Source organism: Dendrobates tinctorius, unplaced genomic scaffold, assembly GCF_039654945.1.
Source record: "Dendrobates tinctorius isolate UK_male_01 unplaced genomic scaffold, ASM3965494v1 ptg000243l, whole genome shotgun sequence".
NCBI classification, from domain to species: domain Eukaryota; kingdom Metazoa; phylum Chordata; class Amphibia; order Anura; family Dendrobatidae; genus Dendrobates; species Dendrobates tinctorius.
Genome location: NW_027361910.1, coordinates 1,762,937 through 1,785,280, shown reverse-complemented (window position 1 = coordinate 1,785,280; position 22,344 = coordinate 1,762,937). Strand labels below are relative to the sequence as shown.

The 22,344-nt window shown below is 42.2% G+C and overlaps 1 protein-coding gene across 3 annotated transcripts in view; it reads left to right on the top strand.

The window, feature by feature from the left end:
• The window catches only part of SFSWAP (splicing factor SWAP), a 194,198-nt gene that overhangs the window by 123,649 nt on the left and 48,205 nt on the right, over positions 1-22,344 (top strand). For all 3 annotated transcript variants that reach the window (XM_073557037.1, XM_073557038.1, XM_073557039.1), the window contains one exon: positions 8,271-8,458. In XM_073557037.1, the coding sequence (XP_073413138.1) occupies positions 8,271-8,458 (188 nt within the window). The remainder of the gene's footprint in view (positions 1-8,270; positions 8,459-22,344) is intronic.

The following is a 22,344-nucleotide window of genomic DNA, read 5'->3' as shown; positions in this document are numbered from 1 at the left end:
TAATTAGCCTAGTAGGGTTAGGGCTTGATCACTGTCATCATTAGGAAAGGCACGGGCATGCAGATCCCACATTTATAAAAGAACGTCCTGTAATCTAGGGCCAAAAAACAGCAGCCATGGGTTCTTCTACGTAGCTGCCTAGCACTCTGAAAAGGAAAATGGTGGAGGCCCACAAAGCAGGAGAAGGCAATAAAAAGATAGCAAAGCGTTTTCAAGTTGCCCTTTCCTCAGTTTGAAATGTGTTTAAGAAATTGCAGTTTACAGGAACAGTAGATAAGGTCAGGAAGACCAAGCAAAATCTCAGTGAGATCGGCTTTTAGGATTTCTGGAGTTATGGCACATTGTTCTACTGTTCAAAGACTCCTGCACAAATATTGGCCTTCATAGAAGACTTATCAGAAAAAAACCTCTCCTGCGTCCTAACCATAAAATTAATTCAGAAGTATGCAAAAGAACATCTAAACAAGCCTGAAGCCTGATGCATTTTGGAATCCTGTCATGTGGACCAATGAGTTTTAAATACAACTTTGCCTACAATGATTAAAGGTATGTGTCAGATAAAAAGGGCACAGAATTTCAGGAAATGAACATCTTGCCAACCTTTAAAGGGGTTGTCTGGTCCAAATTGCACTGTGGTGATTTGCCAGTTTCTGACCTGGGTTTGGAGGTTATGTATGCAATATACCGTACATATTTCTGGTCAGTGGGCAGGTCTTTGCTTCATACACTTATGGGTAGCGAGGCCACACCCTTTAGTTTACCACACCCACTTGACCGCTGCATCACTAGATTAGGAGCAGCCTCATTCCATACAAGTGTATGAAGCAAGGCCACATCCACTAGATGGGCCCTGACAAGGAGTATGTATTACGCATATATATCCTCCAGTCCTGGGTCAGAAACCAGCAATTGCTCACAGCGCGTGCCCTGTGGGCTGACTGCAGACTTAACTATTTGGACCGGACAACCCCTTAAAGCATGGGGGTAAATCAATCATGCTTTGGGGTTGTGTTGCAGCCAATGGCACCGGGGAACATTTTACAGGTAGAAGGAAGAATGAATGAATTCAACAAATTTTTGATGCAAATATAACACCATCTGAAAAAAGCGGAATTTGAAAAGAGGATGGCTTCTACAAATGGACAATGATCCTAAATACGTCAAAATCCACAATAGGCTACCTCAAAAGGTGCAAGCTGAAGGTTTTATAATGGCCCTCACAGTCCCCTGATCTGAACATCATTGAAAATCTGTGATTAGACCTCAAAATAACAGTGCCTGCAAGATGACCCAGAAATCTCTCAGAACTGGAAGAATTTTCCAAGGAAGAATGGATGAAAATCCCTCATATGAGGTGAAAGACTCTGGGAAGGCTATCAAAAGTTTTTACAAGCTGTGATACTTTCAAAAGGGGTGCTACTAGGTACTAACCATAAAAACCACAGAAAGAGGAAAAAAAATCCTTCAAAAAATTCAGGAAAAAAACAGACCTAAATCATCTGCACTATAATAGGGTGCAGCGGACTCAAGTAAAATGGCAGCTTCACAGGTGCAATAATACCAAATGAATCAGCCAGCCTACAGTCAGGGATTGGCCATGTGGCACACAAGTGCAGAAAAAATAATCCGCATGTGGCAATGTTCACACAGGGAATGCAAAGCATGTGGTTCACAGCCTCTTAGTAACACCATATGGGGGTCTGCCCAGTGCCAACTAAAATGCATCCCGTGTGAACAGAGGCCACAGTTTGCAGAACCATTTGGGCCCAACTGCACCCTGAGAAAAATATAAAGTGCACAAAAACATATCAATATATATGTAAGGTATTGGTTGATACTAAGGCCTTACTACGGAAGCTGGCAAACTGCGTCAAAGTTCCTTACACTTGCCAGTCCTACTCTAACATAAAAACCACAGAAAGAGGAAAAAGTCCTCCAAAAAATTCAGGAAAAAAACAGACAGACCTAAATGCATCTGCACTATAACAGGGTGCAGCGGACCCAAGTAAAATGGCAACTGCACAGGTGCAATAATAACAAATGATACAGCCAGCCTACAATCAGGGATTGGCCATGTGGCACACAAGTGCAGAAAAAATAATCTGTATGTGGCAAGACATACCCAGGACTCTCACAGAACTGGAAGAATGGATGAAAATTCCTCAAATGAGTTGAAAGACTGGGAAGGCTATCAAAAGTTTTTACAAGCTGTGATAAATTCAAAAGGGGGTGCTACTAGGTACTAACCATGCAGAGTACCCAGACTTTTTGCATCGGTCCATTTTTCTATTTGTAATTTTTAAAATGTAACAGATGAAAATGTTTTACCTAAAATACAAAGGAAATGTGTCGTCTTGAACTTTATGCCTTTAAAGATAATTTCATCTTCAACTTGCCTAATTGTTCACAATAACAGTAATTTTGACCAGGATTGCAAAGTCTACATGCCACTGTAGTTGTAAAGAAGGCAGCAGGAAGCAAGATGCTCTGCTGACCCTGAGTTAGTCGCTTCTTTTTTTTAATAGTAATCCTGCATCTGCATGTAATATGTGTTTGGCACCAAAACACGTTGGCCCTTCAGCTGTAATATTTCTCTTCTGTTCATAATGCAGCTGTTGTAGGTAGCTCCCACTGTTCAGGCTATACGGCCCCTGCTGATGGCTGCTGTCTTTACTATGAATCACAGGTCTTTATGTACAATGACCCAGCAGGCCAGATATCTATATTGTTTACTGTGGCAGCAGACAGCAAGGTAATTCTGGCAGCTTGGATATATTTTCCTCTTGCCTGGATAAAGTTTCATCTACACCTTGTCGTGTCACAACATTTTTTTCTAGTCCGAGTCACATCGTCATATTAAAATGAAGATTTTTGCTATGTAACATGAGTGCTCAATGATGTAGCAGTGACCCTGATTGGACCTACTGGGCAGTGTTTACCATTTCAGTACAGTCTGTCTTATTAGCTGTAGATTATCATTAGCGGACAAGCTTCCTCGTGCATTCTAGTCCAACCACACCCCCTCCACTGACTGACGGCTCTCTGTCACCATACAGTGTGCAGAAAATCCCCTGAGCTCTCTAGATGTGCAGCAGAGAAAACTGTGAAAAACATTTTGGTTGTGTTCTGTAACTTTTATATTGTTTTGGCCAGCTCTGCACTGTGTATTCCCATTGTAGACATTTATAGGATATGAAAGTGCATGCTGTAAATGTCTTTTAGCTGCAGGCTCCACTTCAAAATCTCCGCTCTATTCCGATGTGACTGTGCAGTGCTCCCTTAGTTCTTGCCCGTGGCCACTCCTGAGCTGTGACATGACAAATACATGTGAGGAGTAATACAAAAACCTGCTTGTTTGTGACCAGAGTGTCCACATTTGTGCACCACTGATTTAGGTGGTGATCTTTTGCAGTGCGTTTTATTACATGTTTTCTTCCTTGTCTTTACAAGTCCAATCAGATCATGCGTCCTGATAGGAGACACGGCAAGACTGGAATCAGAAATCTGAATAAACATGCCAGGACTTATTCCAGATGTTTAGGAAGGTTGATTTGTATGCAGATGTGGTGTTCTCTCAAGTACGCAGCCAAATATTTGTCTAGTTACATTTCCCTCACATAGCGCAGATGAAAATTGCCTGTCTTCAGTTAGTTGAATAATCAGATTTACCGTATTTTTCGGACTATAAGACGCACCGGACTATAAGACACACCCATGTTTTAGAGGTGGAAAATAGGGGAAAAATATGTTTGAACCAAAAAAAGTGGTAAAATATTTAATATAAATAACATACTATTATATGTGGTGTTAAAATATATATATATATATATATATATATATATATATATATATATATATATATATATATATATATATATATATATATATATATAATAGTATGTTATGTTGGGAGCTACAGGTAGAAGATGTTGCTGTGGGACCAGTGTGCTGTCTGTAAAGTACTGTATGAAGACGCTGGAGGGTGACTATAGAATGGGGGCACAGGGCTTATATTGAAAGCACCACTCCAGCACTGAAAAATAACACTGGGGTGCTGGTTTAATATCCCATGGGAGAACTATAACTCCCAGCATGTCCTGCAGATCCTATGGCATGCTGGGAGTTATAGTTCACCACAGGATGTCAGAGTGATTTTTATGTGCTGCAATTACTAACCTTAGAATTCATTCTTGTACAGGCTGCTGCTCACTGTGCTCAGTGCAGGTCCTGCAGCTAGGAAGCCACGCTGTGGTGAGGCAATGCAATACAGAGCCCTCTTATGTCCTCACCACAGGTCATGCAAGAGGATGCTGCACTGTTTGTAGTGCGGTGTCTGCAGGACCTGTGATGACATCATGAAGAGGCAGGGCTTTGTGTGGTCATGTGATGCTCCAGCCCACCCTCTTCATGACCTCACCACAGGTCCTCCACAGGAGCATTCCACATCGCATCAGCACAGCCTGGACTGTGCTGCCTGTCAGGTATGTGATCCCTCCTGCTGCACTCTGCTCTACTGCTCCACCCTGCTCCTGACCCCTCCACCACCTGACTCACATCTCCCCAGCTGCTGCAGGAATCGGCGCTGGGGAAGCCATGTGGGTCTGTCCTTTGCTGCTCCCCGCTCACTGCTCAGCTGACAGGAGAGCAGGGAAGCGGCTCTTGAATATTCACTTCACTTTAAGTATTGGGACCATGTGGTTTCCCCAGCGGCTGGATTCCTGCAACAGGCAACATTTTCCTGCCTCCTGTGATCCCAGTGCGGTCTCACTCCACCGCTGCCCCTCCCCACATGCTACATTCCGACCATAAGACGCACCCACACTTTCCTCCCAAATTTGGAGGGAAAAAAGTGCGTCTTATGGTCAGAAAAATACGGTACCTGTGTCCGGTGTAATTTACCGCAAGTATCGTCCTGCCATATCGTACACTGTAAGCTGGTCTTAAATGTATTCTGTAGGCCATTAGCTGTAATATTTGTGTTAATATTCTAGTAATCTCTCCCCTGTGTACATACTGGATACCGGGCATCTATTAAGCAATCACAATCTTGGCCACATGTTTGGTACTTCGTAAAAACTTAATTACCCACCTCCTACCATGTGTATGACACGTACATATTGTATGTCTGATGTGAGGGTCTGGAGCAGGCTCAGGAGCTGTGCTGGCTTTCATATACACCTGCATCTACCAGCTGGGATTGGAGCAAACCCCATTCACTACTGATTAACCACTAAGGGTTCATACAGACATTCGTGCAAATCGGACGGACCGCGGCGCTACTGCACAGACTGGCCACTGATCTCCCAAACAGAGCATGACCATCTCATAGAAATATATGAAGCTGTGACTCTCTGGTCAGGAGAGCACAGCCAGCCTGTGTACTACCACTTTATGGTCCAAGTGATTTGCATGGACGTCTGCAGGAGCCCTTAGTTGCTGACAATGGCATTAGGGTGGTTCCATCTGTGGCAAAGCTATGCTAACTCAGATTATTTTTTCTTGTTTAACTTGCATTGCAAATACTAGTTGCGGGTAAAATTATGATGGCACCTGGTGGTCTTCTGAAGACCCATGTCGCTTCCTTTGTACACCGTATTCTAGGAGGTTGATAAACAGACAGTAAAGTACAATATATTGTAGAAACTTTTGTTTGTTCAAATCCCTTAGTGGGACAAAAAAAACTTTTTTTTGTTTGTTTTTAAACTTTTTTTTAAGCATATATATGTGACTGCAGACATATGAGCCACATGACCACTCGGTCTCACCGCAGGCACTGGATGTGAGGATTTACAAGTGATTAACAAGCAGATATGGCGTTAATCTTCAGGTTATGCGCCTTCTGAGGCTGCCTGCGCTGAGAGCCCCGCTGCTGGGAGGAAATTAACTCTATTCCTCCTGGCATCCTCAGTCATAAGGGTGGGGGTAGCATGGCTTCAGTTACCGCTCAGTGCATAGTGAGCAGCAGCACTGACAGTAAACCGACCCTAATGCTGAGCTGTGACTTTCAGTCACTATACACTCAGTAGTGACTGAAGCCTCTACGGCTCACTCTTGTGACTAAAAGCTCAGAGAGGAATAAATCCATTTCCTCCCTGTGGTGGGGCTCTCTTCAAGCTCTGGCGGCTTCAGAATGCTAATAACCTGCAGACTAACCTCGTATCTACAGGTTAATCGTGATTTTTTTTTTTTTGTATATGTGACCGGTTCCCTTTTAAGTCAGTGGTTTGTTAATTTTCTTACTATATTTGCATATAAAGATAGCGGGGACTTTGAACAAGGGCATAGCTCAAGTGAACAATTAATAGAAGAAATGCTTTGGAAATAGCTGAGATGGTGTCTAGGACTGATGACAGCTCACGTCCACCTTGGTTTCATCTTCTGATCCACAGCTTCTAAATGCTGCATAGATATCAATGAGTTGGAGAGAGAGGACTGGTTCAGTATCTCATGAGTTCACTTGTCAGCCTAGAATGTATCTATTTTGCATCTTGACAGGCTTTGGTGATCGGCCTCCTTGTCAACAAGCTCTAAAGTATGTAAGACAAAGGCTATGGATACATATGGAGACAGCAATTGTCTGAAAAGTATTGCGACAAGAACATTTGGGCAACGTCTTATGGCAGGAATGGGTTAAAAGAGTGATCAAGATATAAAACCATTTAACTTGTACGATAAATACCATAAGAAGAAAAGAAAGACCATAATTTTGATTAAATAGTCCGTATGTAACCCATAATGGTACCAATAAGAAGTAAGTCTCTCCCAGCATGTAACGTGCCATCTGTACATTCATTTTCTTGACTTGTCTAGATTGTTTGCACATTTTAAGATCTAGGAAAGCTTCATGGCAATTATCTGCTGGGATGGATTAATCAAAATCTGTTTCATATGTTAGCAAAGAGGAAAGAAGAGTTGTTTTTATCCAGCATTATGTAGTAGTTTGGTCAGTTGGAGGATGGCGAAATGTAGGTCGGTCCCTGTTAGAATATGTCCAATTTAAAAATATTTAATACATTTCTCTCTGATGTCTAAAAAGAGTAGTAATTTTTATTGGTAAGAAAGATTACCAACATGGGAAATGCCTTTTTATGGTCTATGTTATGTTGTTTTTTTGTCTTAAGACACAAATTGAATTGGCTAAATCCCAAATACATAGTCAGGAGCACAAGTGCTCGTTACTCGAGTTTGCCTAGGGTGCTCAAGTATGCATCAAGTAGTCGCGGGTGCTCGAGTGACATGTTCGAGTCACCGAGTACCGAGCACTTGCTCTCATCGCCATTGAGGAAATCTCAGTGAGGACCAGTTACAAATCTTCATTTTTATTTTTTTTAACACATAGGAAAAATAAATGTGGTTACAAACGTTTGCACGGCCATTAAAGGGGTTGTATCAACAGCTGCCTTGCCTCTGCAGCATTGTCAGAATGCAGACATACTGATGCTGGCGGGAGTAGAGAGTATGGTCCAGCAATCCTGGCAAGTTTTAGAGCAGTGCTTACAAGCTCAGTAGAACGAGCTTGTAAGCACGGTGTATGTTCAGCCAATGGTGCTAGATTTACAAAGTGGTCTTTATCCTTGTCAACAAGCAGTAAAGAAACAAAAAATCTGTGTTTATAGGATGGAGAATTTTTAATTGCAAAGTTGCTTGTTTTTACAATTTATAACTATGAGAGTTACACTGTAATGTTTCTTCCTTCATGTCCTACAACTCACATTGAGGGCCTGGTACATCACTGTATTTGCACCTTTATTTTTTGTCTAGTTTCATGTGTTTTGCTCCTGTCTTTTTCCACCATATTCATGTATTTGATGACTTTTTTTGGGCATAGCTTACATTTTACAAACGTTTGCCCTTTATTCATAGATTGCGACTTTTCAAAAAGTCACAAAACCGTTCGATAACAATAAAAATGATTTTTGACTTTGTGCAAATTTCCTGAGTTGTGAGAATCATTTTTGAAGCCTTTGAAGTAAAAATGGCAACAAATACTAAGAAAAGGGACTTGGAAAGTGTAAATGAGGAATCTGTGCCTGGGTGTTTCATCTGTACTTGTAATTTTTTGTATCAAGTTTTATACAATTATTCATATCAGCTTGGAGGAGCGAGGTGCACAAGGAAAGCAGCCATGTTTCCTAATCACAGACTGTTCCTTTAACACCTTTCCTTATTTTGAAGACACAGACTTGCAGAAGTGAAATAATAGGATTGTTTGTACACCGGACATAGAGATGAAAACATTTTGCAGCTAAGATTTGTTTTTCTGCTTTCAGCAAAGCAAAAGCTGGAGGATAGACTGGCAGCAGCTGCTAGGGAAAAACTGGCACAGGCGGCCAAGGAATCAAAGGAGAAACAACTACAAGCCGAACGCAAAAGGAAAGCCGCGCTCTTCCTGCAGACGTTAAAGAATCCACTGGAGCTGGAGATGGGAAGGATGGAGGAGAGTGCCTTTAATTCCGAGGTTGGTGCTTTTCATTACTTTTAATGCCTTATATGAAATAAATGTGGAGAATTCTGTAAACTATGATTAGAGCCCTGGCATTGTACTGGAACCAACACATCTGTGATCCTCTCTGCCCAACCTCAGTAGTGGGAAGCTATACAGTTGTGGCCAAAAGTATTGACACCCCTGCAATTTTGTCAGATAATACTCAGTTTCTTCCTGAAAATGATTGCAAACACAAATTCTTTGGTATTATTATCTTCATTTAATTTGTCTTAAATGAAAAAACACAAAAGAGAATGAAGCAAAACATTGATCATTTCACACAAAACTCCAAAAAATGGGCCAGGCAAAAGTATTGGCACCCTCAGCCTAATACTTGGTTGCACAACCTTTCGCCAAAATAACTGCGACCAACCGCTTCCGGTAACCATCAGTGAGTTTCTTACAATGCTCTGCTGGAATTTTAGACCATTCTTCTTTGGCAAACTCCTCCAGGTCCCTGATATTTGAAAGGTGCCTTCTCCAAACTGCCAAATTTAGATCCCTCCACAGGTGTTCTATGGGATTCAGGTCTGGACTCATTGCTGGCCACCTTAGAAGTCTCCAGTGCTTTCTCTCAAACCATTTTCTAGTGCTTTTTGAAGTGTGTTTTGGGTCATTGTCCTGCTGGAAGACCCATGACCTCTGAGGGAGACCCAGCTTTCTCACACTGTGCCCTTCATTATGCTGCAAAATTTGTTGGTAGTCTTCAGACTTCATAATAGCATGCACACGGTCAAGCAGTCCAGTGCCAGAGGCAGCAAAGCAACCACCAAAACATCAGGGAACCTCCGTCATGTTTGACTGTAGGGACCGTGTTTTTTTTCTTTGAATGCCTCTTTTTTTTTCTCCTGTAAACTCTATGTTGATGCCTTTGCCCAAAAAGCTCTACTTTTGTCTCATCTGACCAGAGAACATCCTACCAAAACGTTTTAGGCTTTTTCAGGTAAGTTTTGGCAAACTCCAGCCTGGCTTTTTTATGTCTCGGGGTAAGAAGTGGGGTCTTCCTGGGTCTCCTACCATACAGTCCCTTTTCATTCAGACGCTGACGGATAGTACGTGTGGACACTGTTGTACCCTCTGACTGCAGGGCAGCTTGAACTTGTTTGGATGTTAGTCGAGGTTCTTTATCCAACATCCGCACAATCTTGCGTTGAAATCTCTTGTCAATTTTTCTTTTCCGTCCACATCTAGGGAGATTAGCCACAGTGCCATGGGCTTTAAACTTCTTGATGACACTGCGCACGGTAGACACAGGAGCATTCAGGTCTTTGGAGATGGACTTGTAGCCTTGAGATTGCTGATGCTTCCTCACAATTTGGTTTCTCAAGTCCTCAGACAGTTCTTTGGTCTTCTTTCTTTTCTCCATGCTTAATGTGGTACACACAAGGACACAGGACAGAGGTTGAGTCAACTTTAATCCATGTCAACTGGCTGCAAGTGTGATTTAGTTATTGCCAACACCTGTTAGGTGCCACAGGTAAGTTACAGGTGCTGTTAATTACACAAATTAGAGAAGCATCACATGATTTTTCGAACAGTGCCAATACTTTTGTCCACCCTCTTTTTTATGTTTGGTGTCGAATTATATCCAATTTGGCTTTAGGACAATTCTTTTTGTGTTTTTTCATTTAAGACAAATTAAATGAAGATAATAATACCAAAGAATTTGTGTTTGCAATCATTTTCAGGAAGAAACTGAGTGTTCTCTGACAGAATTGCAGGGGTGTCAATACTTTTGGCCACAACTGTAAATAGCTGTAAATTGGCTATACTTCTGACTCACCTCGTTTGATTAGATTGAAGCAATGTAGAAGTGAAAAAATTGAAAAAATCTGTTAATTACTTTCAGAAATGGTGTAGCTATATTTTTTTTCCACTTTTTAATGTAAATTTTCTGCATAGACAGTCGCAGCAGAGTGTGCGTGTATTATGGCAGCTGCAAAAAAATGGAAGTTAAAAGTGTTAAAAATGTCAAAATTATATGTGTATGTATGTATGTATATATAATGTGTGTGTGTGTGTATATGTATGTATATGTGTGTGTGTGTGTGTATGTATATATATATATATATATATATATATATATATATATATATATATATATATATATATAGGTTAAGATAAAGTACATAAGATCAGCATGTGTGGACAGGTGTGCGTTGAGCAAGAGATGGACTGGGGAAAATTTTTCAATTATAAAATTTTTGATTTTTATTACCTTAAAAACCAGAGAGTTACATGTATCACACACCATAGTTAATAAATAACGTTTCCCACATGTCTACTTTACATCGGCCTAATTTATGAAACAACCTTTTAACCCTTCTAACTTCCTAACAGAAAAGAAAATTATCAGCAATTTGTCAATTTTCCAATTTTTTCCAGTTTTTACAATACCAATTTTTTTAGGGACAACATCATTTTTGAAGCGACTTTAGGGGCCTATATGGCAAAAAATACCCAAAGATGAAGCCATTCTAAAAATTGCACCTCTCAAAGTGCTCAAAACCACATTCAAGAAGTTTATTAACACTTCAGGTGCTTCACAGGAATTAAAGCAATTTGGAAGGAAAAAAAGAAAATTTTACTTTTTACCATAAAAATTGTTGATTTAGCCCCAAATTTTGCAATTTCACAAGGGTAAAGGATAAAGTGGACCAATACAGTTGGTTGTGCAATTTCTCCTGAGCACATCGATATCCCAGATGTGATAGAAAACTATTGTTTGGACGCAATACAGGGCTCGGAAGGGAAGGTGCCCCAGTTGAATTCTGGAGCTCGATAGATTGTGGGTGCCATGTCACATTTGAAGAGCCTTTGACATACCAACAGCAGAAACCCCCACAAGTGACCCCATTTTGGAAACTACACCTCTTGAGGAATTCATCTAAGGGTGTAGTGACATTTTTAACCTTCAGGACATTCACAGAATTGAATAACAGGCTGAGTAAATGGAAAATTAGCATTTTATTTTTCACTACAATGTTGCTTTGGCCCCAAGTTTTTAATTTTCTAAAATGGTTAATAGGAGAAAATAAACAGTACAAAACGTTACATAATTTCTCCTGAGTCGATATGAGGTTGAAAACTACTTTTGAGGCACAGTGCAAAACTCAGAAGGTAAAGAGCACCATATTGGAGTTGAAATTTGCTGGAATGGTTTGAGGGTGCCATGTTGCATTGTCACAGCCCCTGAGCTACAGCATATAACCCATCCATAAATTACTCCAGATTACAAACTACACCCCCCAATGTATTCTTCTAGTGGTGCAGTGAGCATATTGACACAAAATGTGCCTCACAGAATTTTATACCATTGGACAGTGAAGAATAATTACATTTTTACCCCTAAGTGCTCCAATACCCTGTATGTAATCGGGAAATACTTTCAGGCACACTGGAAAGCTCAGAGCTATTATAGTGCAAATGTTACTGTTATGTTTTACAGGTGCCATGACCCGGTGGGAGAGCCCCTGAGGTGCCAGAACAGCAGAACCCCTCATAAGTGACTATAATTACTAAATTTTTCAGATTATAAGATTTACTTTTCCCCCTCCATAGTGGAGGTGCGTTTTATAATCCGATAGTAGCTTACCGGGGTTGGAGGGGGCAGTAAGATGATGCTGCGTGTCCTGGGCTTTAATAAGAAGTCGGTTCCGGTGAGCGGAGGCCCATTTCATATGGATTTCCCTGCCGTGAGCTTCAGAAAAAAATGGCTTCCAGAGGCGGCACCTGTGCACATTGAGATCACGGGAGACAACGTCTTATGAGAACCCAAGGCCCGCAGCCTTGCACCACCTAGACACCCCCTCTTCCCATCCCGGGGCCCGCAGAATCGCTCTACTCCAGAAGCAGTGACCCTACCTCTTGTGACCCCTGCTTCACCGCTGTCCTCCCTGGTAAGCTACTGTCAAAACTGACTATAAGACGCACCAACATTTTAATTAAAACAAATACTATTTTTCACCCCAAAATTTGGGGTGCGTCCTATAGTCCGCAAAATACAGTACATTTTTTTCATGAAAATTTAGTTTTCGCTCCATTTACATTTTCACACTGGGGAAATGGTTAATAATGGCACTAAAGTTTGTCACACAATTTCTGCTGTACTGTCACTATATTAGTCGTCGTAACCATGGATACTTAAGGTCCTACAATGCTTGCACATGAGGAAAGAGACTACTTTAATATTTTTATTGTTTTTTTTCTTTTGCTTTTTTGTAAACATTTTTTAAAATATTTTTACAATTTTTTTTCTTAGCTTTTTTTTTAACTTAGTCCCCATATGGAACTTAATCGCTGGTATAATGCATGACCTTTAGTCAGGGGTGTGTGTGTGTATATTATATATACTGTCCATGACATCACAGGCAAAGTGCGCAACCGGGCACGCGTACACACAGCGGGAAGCATGTGATGTGCACAGCACCAAGGGGGCTATGATATGAGGGAGAAAGTAAGGGAAAAAAAAAGTGTGTGTGTATGTGTGTGTGTGTATGTTATGTATGTATGTGTGTGTGTATATGTATATATATATATATGTGTGTGTGTTTGTATATGTGTATATATATATATATATATATATATATATATATATATATATATATACCGGGTGAGTCATAAAGGACGGATGTATTTGAAGTGGCTATAACTCACCACCAGGTGGAGGTAGAGATGTTTGGGAGGCGGGGTTATGTTTGTGAGGTGAAAGCATTGTTTTTATTTTAGTTTCATAGAATCGTAGAGTTGGAAGGGACCTCCTGGGCCATCTGGTCCAACCCCCTGCTCAAAGCAGGATTCGCTAAATCATCCCAGTCAGATGTCTGTCCAGCCTCTGTTTGAAGACTTCCATTGAAGGAGAACTCACCACTTCTCGTGGCAGCCTGTCCCACTCATTGATCACTCTAACTGTCAAAAAGTTTTTTCTAATATCTAATCTGTGTCTCTTCCCATTCAGTTTCATCCCATTGCTTCTAGTCTTTCCTTGTGCAAATGAGAATAAAGTTGATCCTTCTACAATGTGACAGCCCTTTAGATATTTGTAGACAGCTATTAAGTCTCCTCTCAGTCTTCTCTTTTGCAAACTAAACATTCCCAAATCCTGCAACCTTTCCTCATAAGACAGGGTTTGCAGACCGGTCACCATTCTGGTCGCTCTTTTCTGAACTTGCTCCAGTTTGTTGATGTCTTTTTTAAAATGTGGTGCCCAAAACTGGACACAATATTCCAGATGAGGTCTGACCAAAGGGGAGTAGAGGGAAATAATGACTTCACGTGATCTAGACTGTATGCTTCTGTTAATACATCCTAGAATTGCATTTGCCTTTTTTGCTGCTGCATCACACTGTTGACTCATATTCAGTCTGTGATCTATTAGTATACCCAAGTCTTTTTCACATGTGCTGTCACTTAGCCCTATTCCTCCCATTCTATATATGCTTTTTTCAATTTTATTGCCCAGATGTAGTACTTTGCATTTCTCCCTGTTAAAAACCATTCTGTTAGTTGCTGCCCACTTCTCCAGTTTATTTAAATCTTTTTGAATCCTCTCTCTCTCTTCTCTAGTATTAGCTATCCCTCCTAGCTTTGTGTCATCAGCAAATTTAATCAGTTTACCCTCAATTCCTTCATCTAAATCGTTGATAAAGATGTTGAACAATACAGGGCCCAGGACAGAGCCCTGTGGTACCCCACTTGAGACATTCTTCCAACTGAATGTGCAGCCATTTACGACCACTCTTTGGGTCCGATCACTAAGCCAGTTATGAATCCACCTAACATTTGCCTTGTCCATTCCATACTTAGTCATTTTTTCAATAAGGATTGTATGAGAGACTTTGTCAAATGCTTTGCTGAAGTCAAGATATACTATATCTACAGCATTTCCTTGATCCACCCAATCAGTGATACCGTCATAGAAGGAAATTAAGTTAGTCTGACATGACTTATTAGTTAGAAACCCATGCTGACTCTGTTTAATCACTTCATTCTTATCCAGGTATTGACATACATGTTGTTTAATAATTTGTTCAAAGATCTTTCCTGGTATAGAAGTCAGACTCACCGGCCTATAGTTGCCTGGGTCCACCTTCTTCCCCTTTTTGAAGATAGGAACAACATTTGCTCTTCTCCAGTCTTCTGGCACTTCTCCTGTTCTCCAAGAATTTTCAAAGATTATGGAGAGGGGTTCAAAAATTTCTTCTGCTATCTCCTTCAGTACTCTGGGGTGTAATTCATCTGGACCTGGAGACTTGAATTCATTTAGGTTAGCTAAGTGTTTCCTCACTATCTTTCTGTTTATAGATATCCTGGATTCTTCTATTCCCTTAATAGGACAGTGAATAACAGTTGATGTTGCATTTCCTTTCTGAGAGAAAACAGATGCAAAATAGTAATTTAAAAGTTCAGCCTTCTCAACATCCTGTCTTACCATTTCATCATTTTCATCCTGTAAAAATCCTATAGCATCTTTGACTTTTCTTTTACTTTTGACATATCCCCAAAATCCTTTATTATTGCTTTTGACATCTCTTGCAAGCCTCAGTTCATTTTCAGCTTTAGCTAATCTGATTTGTGCCATGCAGGTTCTGCAGACAGCATTATATTCTTCTTTAGATATGCCTCCCTCTTTCCATTTTATAAACATTTTTTTCTTCCTTTTTAGCATGTGTTTAAGTTCTGTGTTCATCCATCCTGGTTTCCTTAAATGCTTCCTATTCTTCCCTCTTTTCGGAATTGTTAACAACTGTGCTTTGAGAATTTCATTTTTCAAGATTTCCCATCCTTCCTGGACATTTTTGTCTTTAAGGATATCCAGCCATTGGATCCCTCCAATTCTCTTTCTGAATCCCTTAAAATATGCCTTTCTGAAATCTAACCTTGACGTCTGAGTCTTCACAGGTCTTCCACCTCTAGTTATCCAAAATTCTAAAATAGCATGGTCGCTACCTCCTAGGGTCCCAGCCACTTTTACCTCCTCAACCATTTCCTCCCTGTTTATAAGGATTAGATCCAAGGTAGCAGTTCCCCTTGTTTTCTCCCCTACCTTTTGGAAGATAAACTTGTCAGCAAGAGAGGATAAGAATTTCCTTGACCTGTTAGTTTTGCCTGAGAGAGATTCCCAACAAATGTCTGGATAGTTGAAATCTCCCATGACAACTATGTCATATTTTTTGGAGAACTTGGCCATCTGATGCATAAAGAGTTCATCTATATCTTCGGCTTGCACAGGCGGCCTGTAGTAAATGCCTACAATGGTGTCCTTTCCATTGTTCTGTCCTTGTATTCTTACCCAAACAGTTTCCACAGAACTCCCAGTCTCTGAAGCTTCAATCTCTGTGCAGATATACGCGTTTCGAACATACAATGCGACACCCCCTCCTCGTTTATCAAGTCTGTTTCTTGCAAATAAGTTGTATCCTTCTAGTCTTGTATTCCAATCATGTGTATTGTCCCACCAAGTTTCAGTGATTCCAATTACATCATATTTCTTTTCCTGTGTTAGTAGTTCCAATTCTCCTTGTTTGTTGCCCATGCTTTGTGCATTAGTATAGAAACATTTTAGTTTGTGATTGGTTTCTCTTTCTCCAATATTTTTATTAATTAGATTCTTTCGTCTTTGTTCTTCCTTTCCACTTCTAATAGCAGAGTTCTCAATAGCATTTGTCAGGTGTATGGCTTTTTCTGGTCTTTTGCTTCCCTTCCCATGTTGTTCTAGTTTAAAGCTCTCCTTACAAGTGTAGCAAGGCGACTTCCAAATACATGCTTTCCAGTCTTCGTAAGGTGCACCCCATCTCTAGCAAGTAGTCCATCGTATAAGTAGTTCACTCCGTGATCCAGAAATCCAAATCGTTGCTGACGGCACCATCTACGTAGCCAGTTGTTCACCTGCAGAATCTTATTGCACCTCCTTGTTCCATGGCCATCCACTGGGAGGATGGAAGAGAAGACCACCTGCGCTCCCAGTTCTTTCACTTTCTTGCCTAAGTCTTCAAAGTCTCTGCAGATGGTTTCCAGGTCGTTTCTTGCGGTGTCATTTGTCCCCACATGTAGTAGCAGGAATGGGTAGTCATCTGTAGGTCTGAAGAGTCCTGATATCCTGTCAGACACATCTTTAATTTTTGCACCTGGAAGACAGCACATTTCTCTTGAAGTTATATCCGGTCTGCAGATAGCAGCCTCTGTTCCTCTCAGCAGGGAATCCCCCATGACCACCACTCTCCGTTTCTTCTTCACAACATTTTTCTTTCTCCATCCAGGAGGACTCTGAGGGCGTACAAGGTTGCTGTTTGTTGGCAAAGTCTTATCCTGATGTATTTCTTCATTGTTTTCCTGCGTGAGAGCCTGGTACTGGTTTCTGAGCAGTATGGGTGCTGACTGCCTCCTGATCCTCCTGCTTCTCTGGGTCACATGTCTCCATTCCTCTGTTTCTTCAGGTGCACTTCGAATTTCTTCTCTTTCTGTAACATGAAGAGATAATTCTGCTCTGTCCAAGAACTCTTCACCTTCCTTAATGATCTTCAACGTAGCTAACCTCTCTTCGAGATTTTGCAACTTTTCCTCCAACAGGGACACAAGCTTGCATTTGTGGCATGTGAAGTTTGGCTTTTCCACTGGTAAATCTGTGAACATGTAGCAAGAAATGCAGCTCACCAAATGGCTCCTGGCCTCTTCCATCTTGAGATTTCTTAAAAACAATGAAAGATGAGCCAAAAAACCTATCGGCGCGCGGTTTTTCCGATTTCCTCTTTTCAGCTGCAACCGCCAAAACCCAGTGATCGTTGAGCTCGCGGAGACTCTTCACTTATCCCAGAAGGCACTGGGAATATGCAAATGATCTCCTCAAGACTCTTCCCCTGGTTTTTCCGATTTCCTCTTTTCAGCTGCAACCGCCAAAACCCAGTGATCGTTGAGCTCGCGGAGACTCTTCACTTATCCCAGAAGGCACTGGGAATATGCAAATGATCTCCTCAAGACTCTTCCCCTGGTTTTCCGATTTCCTCTTTTCAGCTGCAACCGCCAAAACCCAGTGATCGTTGAGCTCGCGGAGACTCTTCACTTATCCCAGAAGGCACTGGGAATATGCAAATGATATCCTCAAGACTCTTCCCCTGGTTTCAGTTTAAGCTATGGTGCCGTGGACGATAGAACATCGCGTTTTTGCGTACGACAGTTTTGTCAAGAATAATGAGTGTATCACAGCCGTTCAGCGTGAGTTTCGGCGTCATTTCAATATTCACAGAAATCAAGCTGTTCCCGCTCGTAACACTATCCTACGTTGGGTTGAAGCACTCCGTACACGAGGTACACTAATGAACAAACGACCACCGGGGGCTCCACGAACGGCACGTACCCCTGAAAATGTGGAACGCGTCAGGCAAGCCATGCTGCGTAGTCCGAGTCGATCTGCTCGGAAACATTCTTTAGAACTTGCCCTCAGTAATCGTACAGTAAGGCGTATTTTGCATTTAGACCTGCATTTCCACCCCTATAAATTGGCCATTGTGCAACAGTTGGAGCGCGGGGATTACGCAGCGCGACTGAAGTTCGCACATGAGATGGAAGCAATTATTGAGCAAAACGACAACCTTATTTTATTCATGAGTGATGAAGCTCATTTCCATGTCAATGGCATGGTTAATCAGCAGAACTGCCGTTATTGGGCCTATGAAAATCCGAAAGAATTACATGAACGACCGCTGCACAGCCCTAAGGTAACGGTGTGGTGCGCTATGGGCAAATATGGCGTGATCGGTCCGTACTTTTTCGAAGGCGATAATGGCAATACTGTTACCGTGAACTCACAACGTTATATCGCCATGATAAATAACTTCTTTGTTCCTGAGTTACGACGGCAACATATCCCCATCTCTAGTGTGTGGTTTCACAGTATACGTAACCAAATCTGTAAATACATTTATATTTAATAAATATTTAACGATTTTATGATTAGTTTAAAAACGTCCGTCCTTTATGACTCACCCGGTATATATATATATATATTGTGCAGATAAGTAATACCTGCCTGTTGTGCCCAGTGCTGTTCTTCCTTGGCACCGTTACAGACCCCTCCTTCCAGCGGTTCTGCTGATACCGCCCTGCTCTGTCCACGAGGCGGGACTGACGGCGTCATTCTCATTGACAGCTGGATCCCGCTGGGGGAACCGGCTGTTAATCAACATGACGTTGGTGGTCATGCCCCGACAGAGCGGGATGAAAAAGAAGTTGCCTCTCTGTCGACTTGACAGCAGAAGTTGCTGAATCTCTGTCAGGAGCTCTGTATGCCGACAAAGAATGGCATCGGGCACAACAGGTAGCTAGCTAAAGGCTTAGGCTGAGTTCACACGTGGCGTTTTTTTCGCGTTTCCGCGGCGGTTTTAACCGCGCGATTTTGCCGTGAAAAATAAGCATCCCATGCATTCCTATGGGATTCCGCAATGCTGTGCTAATGCTGCGGTTTTTACCGCGACGGAATCGCTTCGCGGTAAAAAACGCAGCATGCTCATTAATTTGCGGAATCGCGGCGATCCCGCACCCATAGGAATGCATTGTTCCGCTTACTTCCCGCATGTGGCTGTGCACACCATGCGGAAAGTAAGCAGAACAATTGCGGATGGTACCCACGGTCCGGAGGAGAGGAGACTGTCCTCCGGGCTTTGGGTACCATATCCCTGTAAAAAATAGAATTTAAAATAAAAACCTTCCGGCGTCCCGCACAGGCTTCCCGCCTCTCTCCATGCTCCCGGTCCCAGTAATCCTTTGCGAAAATGCCCGCAATGGCGTCCGTTCTTGCGGGATCGCGAAGTCTCGCGGTCATTCGCGATCCCGCGAGAACGGACGTCATCGCGGGCATTTTCGCAAAGGATTACTGGTAACGGATGCGTGGGACGCCGGAAGGTAAGAATAACACCATTTTTTATTTTTTTTTTTACATTCTATCTTTTACTACTGATGCTGCATAGGCGGCCTCAGTAGTAAAAAGTTGGTCACACTCGTCAAACACTATGTTTGACGAGTGTGACCAACCTGTCAATCAGTTCTCCAAGCGATGCTACAGGTCGCTTGGAAAACGCTAGCATTTTGCAAGCTAAATACGCTTGCAAAATGCTAGTTAGAATGGAATTCCGGAATTCTCGCGGTAATTTCCGCGAGAGTTCCGGTACGTGTGCACTTAGCCTTAGGGTTGATCTTACTGTTCGATTCGCTGTAAGGTTTGTCAAGCCTGAATTGATTTGGCAGATGCTATGTTCATATTAGTGTGCTTCTAAATCCTCATACAATCTTGCATCCAGAACAAGAAGCACATAGAAATCTGTCAATAATCCGGGCTGCAATTGCTAAATGGCTGTAAGGAACCCCTCTCTTATCCACAGAGAAAATCTATCCCTTATTGCCTTATTGGCACGCATTAAAATATACATAACAATTATAAGTGCTGTTTCAAATAAAGTGCTGCCCGCGCTAATGTGTTTTTATATCTAGCTTCTAAGTTAGCCTCTTATTGTTGTGGCTTATTCTCATGGCTAACAAAAAGCGAATGCTTTATTTTTTTTCTTAAATTCATGTTTTTGGGGATGGAAAAAAAAATTAATCATTAAAAATTGTGTATAATTTTACTTTTACTTGCTCAATTTTTCAGCACAATTACCTTTTAACCCTTCCTTACAAAAAATGATGTATTCTAATCATGGTCCTTGGGTGTGAAGGGGGCTCAGGAGCTGACTTCTTTCCTCGTGTGGGAGATACCAGCCTTGTTGTATAGCTGGCACCTGTCTTTTAACAGCTGTGACTGGCGCCTAGTTAACGTTAAAGTGCCGCTATCAAGCTCTGAATTTAAGTGCAGCATGCACTGGCGCCTGCGCACACACAAGGACCTCCCGGTCACCTGCAATGTGATAGCCATTGTCCAGGTTCATTTAATCTGAAGGGGCGACGCCTGCGCAGCAAATTTCTAATGAGGTTTTGAGAGCCGGTATATTAGTCACACAACGTCATCGGGGGCTCTCTGCTCATCAGCCACCCCTTCTGATTAGATCAACCCGAGCAATGACGCCTACACAGTGGAGACCGGTCACTGAGGGAACCACAACCAGTTAATCAGCGACAGGAGGCCGGCAGTGGACGGCAAAGTACAGCAGAGCTGAGGAGCGAAGTGCCCATCCCAATGTATTTAAGAATAAAACTTAAAAAGATTTCTCACTTATTCCCAAATAAAACTATACTAGCAAGATAGGAATGTAATGAGCCTTAGGGTGTGTGCACACTTTGCGGATTCTGCTGCTGAATTTTCCGCACGGATTTGTCTGAATCCACAGGTCAAAAGACCTGCGGTTTAACTGCAGATTTTCTGCGGTTTAGCCTGCGGTTTGACACCTGTCATGGAGCAGGTGCTAAACCGCTGCAGAATCTGCACAAAGAATTGACATGCAGCGGTTTTGAAACCGCGGAAAAATCTGCATCGTGTGCACTGCGATTTTCATTTTCCATTGCTTTTAATGGTACTGTACACCGCAGTAGAAACTGCTGCGGATCCGAAGGACCAAATCCGCTGCCGATCCGCAGCAGAATCCGCAACGTGTGCACACACCCTTAGGTGCAGATTCTGCTGCGGAATTTTCTGTGTGGATTTTTCTAAATCCGCAGGTCAAAAGACCTGTGGATTTTCTGTGGATTTGCCTGTGGTTTGACACCTGTCATGGAGCAGGTGCCAAACTGCTGCGGAATCCGCACAAAGAAGTGACATGCTGCGGATTTAGGGTACGTGCACACGCTGCGGATTCACCAGCGGTAAAACCGCAGGTAAATTGATCTGCGGATTGGCCAGCCGTTTTCCCCTGTGGATTGACACCTGGACAATGGGAGTAGATGGCAAACCGCAGCGGAATCCGCAGAAAGAATTGACATGTCAATTCTTTCTGCGGATTTAAAACCGCAGCTTTTCCGCAGTGAAAAAACTGCAGCCTGTGCACAGCGGATTGTAAATCCCTTAGACTTACATGCTACTGTACACTGTCTGCGGAACTGCTGCGGATCCGCAGGGCCAAATCCGCTACGGATCCGCAGCGTGTGCACATAGCCTTACACTCATACCTCCAGTATGCTGCTGGCACATCTTCTTTAAAGGGCATGTCACACTAAGAGATATCGCTAGCAATATCGCTATAACTAGTGACGTTATAGCGATATTGCTAGCGATATCTCTGTGTCTGATACTTGCCTACGACCGGCTCCCCCGCTGGTTATCGCTGATCTCGCGAGAACGTCCAGGACTGTTTCTCGTCGTCAGCTTCCTGCGGCGCTTCCTGCTGTGAGGACGAGCGACGCGTGGAGCCGGGCGGGAGGACGCAGGATCGCCTGGTGTGACAGGTAAGTAGCGATCCCCGTCCCCAGCGATGTCGCTAGTGAGATCTGCCTATGTGGCAGCTCACTAGCGACCACTTAGCGATGTACCAGCGATCCTGACCGCGTCATATCGCTGGTCGGGATCGCTGGTACATCGCTAAGTGTGACAGTACCTTAAGTCTGATGTAAAATTTTAACACCCCTGCTTTTATAGATATATAGTTTTGTTTGGGTCTTGTGGAATCCAGTAATATGTTGGAAACAAGTTCTGGATTACCAAATGCCAGTCTAAAGAACTTTTACTTTTATAATATTTTATAACTGCGTCTTCTGCTCATTTTTAAGAGGAGATGCTGTTTAGTAGTTGTCGTTTATATTGAGGTGCTGATTACAACATGTACGTATTTTTTGCCCAATACTTTGCTGTTTTTTTCCCTTTACTGTGAGTTGTAGAACTGTCGCTGCTGTTGATAGTAAACCCTTTGTAGTGTGATTCTGTTTAATATAGCTGTTATGGT